At 48.8% G+C, this 12,309-nt stretch overlaps 1 protein-coding gene across 5 annotated transcripts in view; it reads right to left on the reverse strand.

Annotated features, from left to right (window-relative positions):
* The window catches only part of MRVI1 (murine retrovirus integration site 1 homolog), a 126,312-nt gene that overhangs the window by 68,128 nt on the left and 45,875 nt on the right, over nucleotides 1–12,309 (reverse strand). For 4 of the 5 annotated variants that reach the window (XM_027563270.1, XM_027563269.1, XM_027563272.1 and 1 more), the window contains exon 2: nucleotides 9,204–9,361. The exons of the other annotated variant lie outside the window; for it this stretch is intronic. In XM_027563270.1, the coding sequence (XP_027419071.1) occupies nucleotides 9,204–9,361 (158 nt within the window). The remainder of the gene's footprint in view (nucleotides 1–9,203; nucleotides 9,362–12,309) is intronic. 5 annotated transcript variants of the gene reach the window in all.

Here is a 12,309-nt window from a genome sequence, read left to right on the forward strand (position 1 = left end):
CTTTCCGGCCATCGTCCGGTCTACTCCTAGCAGTCTGGGGTCGTTGCTTAGTTGCTATGTCTTGTCCGACTCTTTGCGACCCCACAGACTGTAACCCGCCAGTCTCCTCTGTCCATGGGATTTCCCAGGCAAGCATTCAGGAGTGGGTTGCCATTTCCTTCTCCAGGGGATCTTCCCAACCCAGGGATTGGGAACTCCTGCATGGGCAGGCAAGTTCTTTATGGCTGAGCCACCAGGAAAGCCCCAGTCAGGGGTCACCCACCCCCCAGATTATCCTACTTCTTTGTCACAGTTTTTATTCTTATGCCATCAGCCTTTGAAGTGTGAAAGTGCATAGAGTGTCTGTTAGCCTTCCTCTGTCAGGGAGGAGGGTATCACTCAACCAGTTGGCCATTCATCCATGATTATCTTCCATCCTTTCCTCCTCCTTCCTGTCCATCTCCTCCTCCCTTAAGTCCAGGCATTTAATCATCCATACAGCCAATTATGCACCCAGCCTATCACACAACCAGACATCCCTAAGCTCTTACATATGCAAGAGCCTATGCTGAAGGTCGGAGAGACACACATAGCCCCTGACCCTAAAGGAATGCAACCTGACAGGGTACTCAGAGATATAAAAAAAAGACAAGCTACTCCATTGCTTATAATAGGACCAATAATTGTAATATACATTCCTGACCATCTGCAATAACCAACATTTCTAAAGCACTTTCAGCTTTGTCCTGGACAGTTGCACAGCTATAACCTCACAGCTCTTACTCTCTGACCCAAACCATTAGAAGCCATCCTGATAGAACAGTCCTCTTGACCCTTTCTGAGCTTCTCTTCCATAGAGGATGGGGCGTCAAGCACCTACCTCCCATGCCTGGGGTTTCTGGTGTCCAAGACACTGGATTTACTGCTGGGTAGGACCAGGGAAGGAGGCCAAGGTGGTGGGAACACCTCAGCAGAAATGGGTTTGAATCTCCACTCAGCCATGACACACCATGTGGCCTTTGACAATTATGTAACCTCTTTAACAAAAAACAGATAATAATAATGTCTACTTTAGGGGTTCCCAGTAGATATCTCCAATGTCTTATACATCAGACTCTAATGCTTTACTGACAGTTTATTTGAAGATGCTTCACTGAAGATCTGAACTGAGCCTGTTTCTGCAAAGGGCAGGATGAGATAAGGATGAATTCAAAATCTTCAAGTGGAGTATTCAAGGTACTCCTCAGTTTCTGGTGGTTAGAGTGTACTTCCTTGTCTCAGTTTCTCATCTGTAAAATGAATAATAACCATACTGATCTCCTAGAATTGTTGATGTAAAATGCTTAGAGCACTGTCGGTCACAAAGGCAGCACAGTAAGTAAGAGGGTTCTCATAGGGTTAGTTGGGGAGGGGGTCCTCCCCACTCTACACAGTCCTTACCAGTTTCCAAGTATTTAACATGCATTATCTATTTCGCCTTCATCTCATTCCTGACAAAGGATTGATTCTTTGAGTCCTGAACACTTTTCCCACCAGTGTAGAGCACACATTTCTCCAGGGGCCTCCACTGGGGTATAGATGGAACCCTAGCCCACTGACCAGTGAGTACAGGGTCCGAACAGCCAAGGGGAGGCGAAGTGGAGAGTGAAGCTGGCAATCCACCTCACAGAGTCATATGTGTTAAGGTCTAGATATTTCTGGGGATGGCATAGAACAAAGATCCTCCAGTTCCTGATCAGAGAAGGTCATGAGAGCAAATCAGATCAGAGATACTTGTCATTCAACTGTAAATCCACAAGGAAGTGAACTCCCTGAGAGTGGGGCCTTGGTTGGTTAGAGCTCAATAAACGCTTGGCGAATGAATTCAATAAACATTTATTGAGTAAATTAAACTCAGTTCTATATTTGCTGAGTACCTACCACACGTCAGTGAACTGCCATCCCTTTCCTGTGTACTCAAACTCCACTGCATTGCAATGGGGTGTTTTCTGGACTAGAAAGAAGAAAAACCATGATTCTAGGCCTGTTTCTCAGCTACGAGCCATGAGGCAGTGAAATTCAGGCCTTGTTATTTCTTCATTATATGACTTTGGACAACTGGCTTAACCTCTCCAAGACTTACTTTCCTAATCTATAAAACGGGTACAGGCATTGCTAACTTACAGGCCATTATAAAGGCCATCTGAGATCGTGAGTGTAAAGAGCGTAGCCTAGAACACAGTAGGAGCCTCACATGTTAGTTTCTCTCCTTGCATCCAGCTATAACACCTATGTGCTCTGAGATTTCCAGTTTCCTGGGGATGATGATCTCTGTCCCCACAGTGGCGTTAGAGGACTAACAGCAGTGATACCTGTGAAAACTTTTTAATGGACCATTTTGTGCTGCACGAAAGACTGAGAACTTTGTTGAATACTAAGTGAAGTTGAGTACTTTACCTAGCACTGGCTATATATTATCCTGGTAGAGTCAAGTCGCCTAGGTTTGGGTCTAGGCTCTTACAATCAAACCCCTTAGCTGTGTTGCCCAGTGCACCTTGCTTTCTTTTCTGTGCTTAAATTCTTCATCTATAAATAGGAATAGCAGTAATACCGACCTCACAGAGTCAGTGTGAAAACTAAATGAGATAATATAGACATAAACCTAGCAACATGACTGGAATTGCCTTAAAAGTTAGCTGGTGTGAGCGGCTATTACTGGAACGCTCAGCTTATAGATAAGGAAGCTGAGGCATGATGAATAACCCACCCAGGGTCACACTCAGGGATGAAGCGCAGGCCCCCTTCACTCTGCCACATGGCGAATGTTTCATGTTCCTATGAAACAGAAGCATTTCCTGTGCCTTCCGGAGCTCCCTGGCTGCTTGGGGAACCCTGCTTGGAATTCTGCTCTTCTAACAGGACAGCCATGCGGGATGATGGTAGTGAGTCTGGATGTGTCTCTTACTACGCTAAGCAGGGAGAGAGTTCCAGGTTTGTTATAGTGGCAGCTACCAGGCTATCCAATTCTGGGCCAAAAGATGGGGAGACCCCGCAGCTTCATGGTCGGAGGTTCTAGGAGCTCCACAAACAGATCCTTTCTTGTTAGGGCTAGATGCAGAGGGCTGCTTTTCCAAAAAACACTCCAACCTCATTTTCAGTTAAGTAATAATTGGGGCAAGGATACTGCTGGTTAGTTGAGTGTCCCCATGATCATGTCAACCAGATGCTGCTGTATGTGAGGGTTAAACATCAGCTTCTGTCTAGAGGATCAGAAAGTGCAGTACAGTAAGTCCCCTACATATGAACCTTCAAGTTGTGAAGTTTCAAAGATGGGAACGTGTATTTGCACGTAAGATCACGTTATTTCACGCATCTAGTGTACTTTGTTCGGAGAAGGCAATGGCTCCCCACTCCAGTACTCTTGCCTGGAAAATCCCATGGATGCAGGAGCCTGGTAGGCTGCAGTCCATGCTAAGGGTCGGACACGACTGAGCGACTTCCCTTTCACTTTTCACTTTCATGCATTGGAGAAAGAAATGGCAACCCGATCCAGTGTTCTTGCCTGGAGAGTCCCAGGGACGGGGGAGCCTGGTGGGCTGCCGTCTATGGGGTCACAGAGTCAGACACGACTGAAGCGACTTAGCGGCAGTGTACTTTGTCTCGTGCACGCATCCTCTATGAGCAGCTACGCTTTTGTGTACTTTACTGTACAGCACTGTATGGAGTGCAGGAGTACAGTAGCTTTATTTCAAGCCCAGGATGTCCAAAAGCATAAAAGCTCATTATGTTCTGGGCTTTTTTTATGTATTACTGATGTGAAAAGTATTATAAACCTATTACAGCACAGTAGTCTACACTGATTGTGTTAGCTGGGTACCTAGGCTAACTTTGTTGGATCTATGAACAAATTAGACTTACAAATGCATTCTCAGAACAGAACTCCTGCATACGTAGGGGACTTATTGGATCAAGTAGATGCTCAGGGAGGCCTGGACTGAGAGGAACACGTGTGTGTGGCCTGAAGAGGGAACAGCACCGTGGCCTGGGTTTCTAGGGCTCAAGACACACCCAAGCGCGCTGTTTTATCGGGACCACGCTGTGGCGCTTCAGGTTTGTAAGGTGGTAAGTTCTACGGGGCCCAGGTTGGCTGCCTCTGACAAGTGGTTTTGGGAGCAGAGGACAGCGTTCCCTTGGTCCTAGCACCCCCCACAGAGGCCCCAGTGCCAAAGCTGAGAATGCTCAGTGCAGGGCATAGACCAGGAATGTGGGCTCGGGGGCCAGGCTGCCTGGGTGCAAGTCCTGGGCCTTTCACTTACAAGCTGTGTGACCCTGGAGCAAGGTGCTTAACTATGCTGTGCCTCAGTTTGCTCAGCTATGAGACGGAACTGATGATGCCTACCTCATAAGGCGGCTTTAAAGTTAACTGAGTTAATAGAGTAGTAACCCCAACAAGGTCCATTTGGTCAAAGCTATGGTTTTTCCAGTAGTCATGTACAGATGTGAAAGTTGAACCGTAAAGACGGCTGAGTGCCAAGGAATCAGTGCTTTTGAATTGTGGTGCTGGAGAAACTCTTGAGAGTCCCTTGGACAGCAAGGAGATCAAACCAGTCAACCCTAAAGGAAATCAACCCTGAATATTCCTTGGAAAGACTGATGCTAAAGTTGAAGTTCCAGTACTTTGGCCACCTGATACAAAGAGTGGATTCACTGGAAAAGACCCTGATGCTGGGAAAGATGGAAGGCAAAAGAGAAGGGGGCGGCAGAGAATGAGATGGTTGGATAACACCACCGGCTAAATGGACATAAATCTGAGCAAACTCCAGGAGATAATGAAGGACAGAGAAGGTTGGTGTGCTGCAGTCCATGGAGTTGCAAGGAGTCAGACACACTTAGCATCTGAACAACAATGAAAAGCGTAGTACCTGGTAGCACAAGGTTAGCTGTTATTACTGGCTTTATGGATAATGGAGAAGTGCAGTAAGGGAGTGATTAGAGAATGATGATCAGAGTGATGCTGGAAGAGATGATGTGAAAGATGTGAGGTCAGCTTATGAGCTCACACTGACCTGCCCCTGGGGCCTTCCAAAACCCAGGGGATAGGATAGGGGGATAGGAGTGAGATCCAGTGAGAACTGGGCTCTTATAGTTAATATGAATGTCTCCGTACTTGAGGTTTGTAAGGTCCCTCTGAGGAGGCCATGCAGTTCCAGTGAGTGGAGTTGCTAATACGGCTGTTGGTCACAGGCCTGGAAAGGGCTGATGTCCTGGTTACACTGCCTCTAGGGCCTGGGGGTAGGTCTGGTGCCCCACAGGGAGGCAGAGAGAGGCTGGTATGTGTGGGGAGGGGTTGGAGGAGGCTCTGAAATGTGCCATGGCATCAAAGCCTGGAGGAACTGGAGGCAGAGAGGCTCTAGGAAGACGCAGAAACCTCCTTCATGCGTCTGTGGGTCTTCACCCACAACAGGCCGCTGTGACGACAGAACTGAGGGAGTCGGGGGAGGCAGGCTCCAGCCTGACCAGGAAGCAGAGCTGCCAACCACGCACGGGTCCACCCCAGGGACTTTGGTCCAGCGGGTGTAGGTTGGCAGAGGAATCCAGGGGTAACAAGCTCCCAGGTGACTTAGACCAGGCAGGATTTTGCCTGTCTTTAGAGGAAGGGGCTTAGATGTGACCTGAGATCCCTTCCAGCTCTGTTGATCTGTGATCCCATAGACTTGTATCCTCACAACTTCTGTTCCTGCCAGAGCCTCTTGGCTACCAGCTCATCCCTTCCGGCCCTTCCCTGTTCAAAGGCCAACCCAGGAAACACTGCTCAGGACACAGCCTTACCAGAGGGCGTCGCCAGGAGGCTTTAATTCTTTGTGCATTTTGATTATAGCTTCTGCTTGGGATCTTAAACAGTATATATCTCTGTCTATCTGTCCAAGTCTGTGCGTGTCTGAAAGTGTGTTTAGGTCTGGCATGTGTATGAGTGTTCATGTGCTTATGAGTGTGTGTGTGTATGTGTGCGTGTGCAGAAGGAAAAACAGGATCTTTTGTGTTTTTGTGTGAGACGGCCTCAGCTAGTGCTCGTGTCAGCGATGGCAAGTGGGGGCTGGGACTTGAGGAACCAGAAGTAGGGCCGGACCCCGGGGAGCCGTAAACTCAGAAGGATGGTCTGTTTTTGCCTGTTTCACAGAGTGGGAATTCACACAGCACCAGGAGTTCCAGCCCAGTCTTCCTGGCCTCTGCTGCTCTGAGCGACTCAGGCTCCAGCCCCCAAGGCTCCAGTCTAACTCTCAAGACCTAACTGTCTCCTGAGGCTGCGGCTGTCAGAGAAGCCCCATGTGGGTTGTCTGATGGGCACTGCAGAGGAAGATGCTCTTTACTTAGGATGCCTCTGGGTTTCTGGAGGACTCAGGGAGGCCCAGGGCCTGTCAGTCAGGGCAGAGAATAAAAGGATAATGAATCTGATGTGGCCTCCAGCCTGGGGTCTAACCTGTCCCAGCTCCACAGTCCCTCAGGCCAAAGCAGGGCCTCAAGGGCTGGGCTGAACAGACAGGGTCCAAGAGGCAGCCACTAACACTCACCCTGGGGAAAAGACGAGGAACCAGAGGTGTGTAAAAGTTAACAGACTCAACACCAGGTCTCTTGACCAGCATATGGAAGAGCTATGACTTCAGCCCAGGTTGGCCTTACTCCAGAGTCCATGTTCTGAAATCCTGCGCTAATGGGCCTCTCACAGGATCCGGGCATCCTGGCTCCAGCTCACCTGGGTTCCTCATGGGTCCTTCTCCTGATAGACTCTGGCACTGCAGAGGCTATTGAGGCCCACAAACAGTCTCCTTATTTTCTTATCTCCCCATGAGCACATAGAGGATCTTCAGAGATCCTGAGGGCCCAGGGTGTTTGTTGTAGAAGTCTGGTTTGGGAAAGTGAGTTTGTGGAGGCTGGAATCTGGAGTTTCTGCTGCTCAGCTGGGGCTCTCTGACCCTCAGCTGTGTGGTGAGCTCCTGGCACCCTATCCCTGTTAGTTATCCCTAGAAATTCACCCTCACCTCTGACCCAGTGAAGTTACACCTACGTGTGGTTTGAAGCCATGATGGGGAGAAAGGCCAGCAGGCTTTTGTGCCATCTGGTCTTGCGTCTTGGTGGAGGTTTGAAGTGTCTTTTAATTAGAGAGGTTTGAAACCAAGAGGAACTGAACTCAGTGTTAAAAGGATCTCTTCTCTGAGGTTGGAGCTGTGTCTCTGCCCATCTTTCATTAATTTATTTTTTTAGGAACACTTGAATACTTGGGGAGCAGGGCATGGCAGCCGTTCAGGGGAGTTGCCCAGGATTCGGGTGCTAGATTTTGCATCAGAACCTGTCTTAAGGGCACTATCATTGTGAGTAAAGTGGACAGGGTCAGGGATGACCACAGCAAGAAGTGATCCAGGACTGAGGGGTGGAGATGCTAAGGGACTAGAATCTGGGAAAGGGAATGACCTGAGGATTGGGAGCAGATTGGAATCCAGATGTGTTTTAGTCTAGCTACCTAGGTGGCTCAGTGGTAAAGAATCCGCCTGCCAATGAAAGAGATGCAGATAATAAGAGTTCGATCCCTGGGTCAGGAAGAGCCCCTGGAGGAGGAAATGGCAACCTGCTCCAGTATTCTTGCCTGGAAAATTCCATGGACAGAGGAGCCTGGTAGGCTACAGTCCAGGGTCACAGAAGAGTCGGACATGACTGAGCACACACACACAAGTGTTTCACTTTGTGTTGTACTTCCCTTCTTTAAACTCCGAGATTTCAGTAGATTAGCAAACTTTTTGTTGGGTAAACCTTACAGTCACTGTTGGTAACACTTTGGGGGAATTGTCCACACGTGATTAGGAGCAGCAGCAGGAAAAGGGCAACAACAGAGCACACAGTTTGGGGAAGGCTAGATGTCACCTGCAGAGGAGTGGAGGAACAGTGTGGAGCCACTGAAAGGAGCTGGACCGCAGCACCCACCATAGCCCAGGACACTCCTGGGAGTGGGGCTCAGTTAAGCCCTGAGCTGGTGCCTACGGCCAAGGGCATGGGGGCTTGGCTTACTGTCATTGAGAAATTCAAGGGCTCTCCAAGGCTGCCAAGTCCTACAGCATCTCAATCCTAAGAGCTTGGGATGTGGGGATACAAGAGGCTGTTCTTTTCTAATTATCTGTTCTTTTTATTATCTTAGTTCCCACAGTTACGATGTGAAAAGAAAACAAATGTCATTATAACATGAAACTATTCACTAAGAATCTGCCCACTTTTCAAACGTATCAAATTAATGCCAGCTCATATATCCTTCCCTTACTTAACAAGTATCTCTCCCTCAGTCTCAGGGACATTTGGAGAACTGTCAGATACAACAGGATGGATAAGTTCAGTGCAAACCAACTGCAAAGTTCATCAAGTTCAAAAGACCACGTCGGAGACCTTCACATACAAGATCTTAGATCAATGAGGAGCTCATGGAGCTGGACCAGTTAACAGATGAATTCAAAATTATGAGGATGATGGAAAGATAGGTTCTTCATGAGGGAATATTGAGGGATCGAAAGAGGTCCTTAGGAAAAGGAATGAAGCCCTTCAATATTAAACAAGCAGAATCTCTTAATGAACGTGCTATAAAGTAAAATGTAAAGGTTGTGACATCATGTGAACAGATCGCTTCACTGGCATAGAAAATATGTAATACAAAAATCAACATACTTGATTAATTCTCTGTTCCTTCTAAAAATTAGCATATAAGCTATATTTTGTAATATGTACGGTTAAAAGTTTATCTTCACAATATCATTTGTACAGTTAAACCTCAATGAAACCTTTCAATCTAGTTTCATCATTGCCTTTTTTATAATAAAATCTTACTGAAACCCTTTTTCACTATTTACTAAGAAACTTTGATCTTCATTTTAAGAGGATTCAGTTTAAGTGACCTGATGCTGGTGCCCACAGCCCTGACAGGACAAGGCCCTCCATGCTGGTGGTTCTCCTCCAGGTATCTCTCCATCCTAGGAGGGCAGTCTGACTTCCCAGGAGACCTCAGTCAGACACAGCCCAGGAGGTTCCACTTTCAGGGTATGTGGGGGCCAACTCAAATGACCTTTGTATATGTATTCCTTGGTGTGGAAGCCACACACCTTCCCCGGGCCCCCTGCCGCCTGCAAAGGCTGGTGGCACACCCTATGGCCTCAGCCCAGGGCACTTGGCGTGGCCCCGGCCAGGCAAGCTGCAGGAAGGGAGGCACTTACTTGGCCGGCGGGGCTCTGGGCTGCCTGTGGCTCTCCGGGGGGCTCCTCGTCCTCGGGAATGTGGGGCATGGCAGCCTCCTGGCGGGAGTGACTGCGTGTGCCCGGAACCTCCGCTGCGTCAGCCCCAAAGATGCTCCAAGAGGCCTGGGCTCCACAGGCTGAGGAGACGCCAAAAGGACAAGTCAAATCCAGTCCCATCCCTGACCCACGCCGGGTCCCATTTCCAGGAGCCACAAACCGCAGAGAGCGCCTGCTTGAGTTTACAGCAACAAGGGCTAAAATAGGCGAGCAGAGGGCATTTGGAATTGCATTTCCTCCTGCTCTTTCGCTCTGTTTACAAAGTCAGAGGCGACCTTAGAGATTTTGCATCTAATTTAGGCTGTACAGGAAACAGCCATCCCAGAAGGGTGCCTCGAACGCCTCGAAGCCATAACCGATGGAAGATACTCCAATGGGAGCCAGACTTGTGTTTGCCAGCCATTTATTGAGCAGCTACTGGGTGTTAGGCATTATCTAGGAACGTTACAAACATCACCTAATTTAATCCTCACTCTGTAGACATTACTATTTGCATTTTATAGATAAGAGAACTATTTGGAGAGTGGAAGCCACTTGCCCAAATCATACAAAGACCAAGCTTTTGAATCAAGATCTTCCTGATTTGGAGGCCACTATACCTTACAACCTTGCTTGGTCAGATGCGGGAGGAGGAAGGGATGGTGGTTCCTGAGTCCTGCCCCATGCCTCACCTCAGGCCCTTTAGCAGCAATTCTGATCCTCAGTTGAGGAACAGCCCTCACTGGACCTGCCAGGACTCTGCTAAAGTCATGGTTCTGGAGGCTCAGCCAGGGTGGATCTCTTGTGCAGTACACAACCCCAGCAACCTTGGGTTGCTGCCCCAAAGCCACACTTAACCCTCCCTCCCCTTTTCTTTCAGCTTTCTGAAAAAATAATAAAGGAAGCTGAGCACCGAAGAATTGATGCTTTTGAACTGCAGTGTTGGAGAAGACTCTTAAGAATCCCTTGGACTGCAAGGAGATCAAACCAGTCAATTGTAAAGGAAATCAGTCCTGAATATTCATTGGAAGGACTGATGTTGAAGCTGAAACTCCAATACTTTGGCCACCTGATGCGAAGAACTGACTCATTGGAAAAGACCTGATGCTGGGAAAGACTGAAGGCAGGAGGAGAAGCGGACGACAGAGGATGAGACAGTTGGATGGCATCACAGACTCAATGGACATGAGTTTGAGTGAACTCTGGGAGTTGGTGATGGACAGGAAGGCCTGGCGTGCTGCAGTCCATGGGGTCGCAAAGAGCTGGACACGACTGAGTGACTGAACTGAACTGAACCCTCTCCCATGGGGTAGCAGCCTTGAGATCTGGTTGGGGTTGACGCCAGTCAGCATAATCTCATCCATCTCAGCAGAGATCGGCTCAGGGTTAGACAATAGATCCAGACTGAGCCAAGGAGCACGAGGCAGTGATCTGGGACCCCGATGCTCTCTCTTGCTCTGGGTGGTGGAGTGTGCAGGTCTGGTGCTATGGATGCCATTCTGCCTCCATGAGGAAGGCCAGACTGAGGAGAAAACTTGACACCTAGAGGAGAGCAGAGACAGGAGATCTGCAGAGAAACGGAGCTGGAGCCCTGGTCAGAGCTCACCTGCAGCCGGAACTATTTCTTAATTATCCAGTTACACAAAGAATTTAGTCTCAGAGTGTTTAAATCAGTTTGAGTTGGGGTTACTTTTAACTACTAAGTACTGTTACTTGTAAGTACGAACTGCACTTTCACATTTCCTGGCTGTTAAGAGGTGTAGGACCAAGATCTGGCAATAAACCTGAGCCAATGGGTCAGGCTCCTCTGATTCCTCTTAGAAAAGGGGACCAGTCACGTCAGGTCTCCATCTGGAGAGGCAGGACAGCAAGGTCAAAGGAACACAGGCTGGGAACCGGATATCTGGATTTGAGGCTCCACTCTGCCCCTCACTGGCTGCTTAGCCTAGAAGCCTGGCTTCACCTCTGAGCCTTGGTTTCCTCATCAGGGAACAGAGATAAGAATGCCTCCCATGCAGAATAGTCCCAAGATGAAAAGAGAGCTCACTCAGCATGGAGTAGGTGTTCACAGAGGCCACCTACATGCTGGTCTGCAATCCAGAAGCTTGGCTTGAGCCCAGGGCCTCTGCCTGACCTCTTCTCATCCCTAAACCCCTTTAGGTTCCCCTGCCCTGGAAGGTGAGGAATGCCTCCAGGGACCCGAAGAACCAACAACCAGTCTGATTATACAACTTCGGGGGTTCCTTGAAGGAGCTGCTGTGGGAGACAGCAGATGAAAGCCACCAGAGGCAGATGTCATCCTTAGACCCTGGCCAAGGCCACTCAGGAGCTGCCGGGACACAGAGGGGAAATGGAAGACACTGCCATTTACTGAGTACCTACTATGCGCCAGGCCCTATGCAAGGTGCTGTTTGCTGGAGACTACTGGAGAAGGAGCCAGAAGGCCCTGCCACCGCCCACAACACCAGGAGTTCTTCTTGTTCCACCTGTCCCAAGAAAGGGCTCAGGAAGGTGCTAGTGTCACTGAGCTATGGGGTGGCTCAGATGTGGCATCAGCCACAGCTCTTACTGACGCCCCCCCCACCAATACACACCTCTAAACCAAGCTTCCTTGAGGCAGACAAGGTGGTCACAGATACCCAGATCACGATACCACAGGTATCGACTGATCACAGATACCCAGAAATTCATGTTGAGCTGTATTTTAAGAATTGGAGAACTTTATCTCTGGGAGTTTTAGTCCTTGTGACCACCATCTTGACTTTTGTCCTTCTCTTCACTGCACAGGGAACCCCATTCATCTCTGAAACAGTTGGCTGACCCCTGCTGGTCAGCTCAAGAACTCTCAAGTAGAGGACCTGTGAGCTGACCTCCTTCACCACAAACACTCACATCTACTCTACCATGAAGATGAAGAAGATGTGGTCTTGGCCCCAAAGGAGCATGGAGTCCAGTGGGGCAGGGGCAGGGGAGACAGCCAGAAAACCAGATGAAGAGGGTAAACACTTTGAAAGTGAGATGCTTTCCCAGAAAAGGGTCCCTAACTCGG

This window comes from Bos indicus x Bos taurus, chromosome 15, assembly GCF_003369695.1.
Source record: "Bos indicus x Bos taurus breed Angus x Brahman F1 hybrid chromosome 15, Bos_hybrid_MaternalHap_v2.0, whole genome shotgun sequence".
NCBI lineage: Eukaryota > Metazoa > Chordata > Mammalia > Artiodactyla > Bovidae > Bos > Bos indicus x Bos taurus.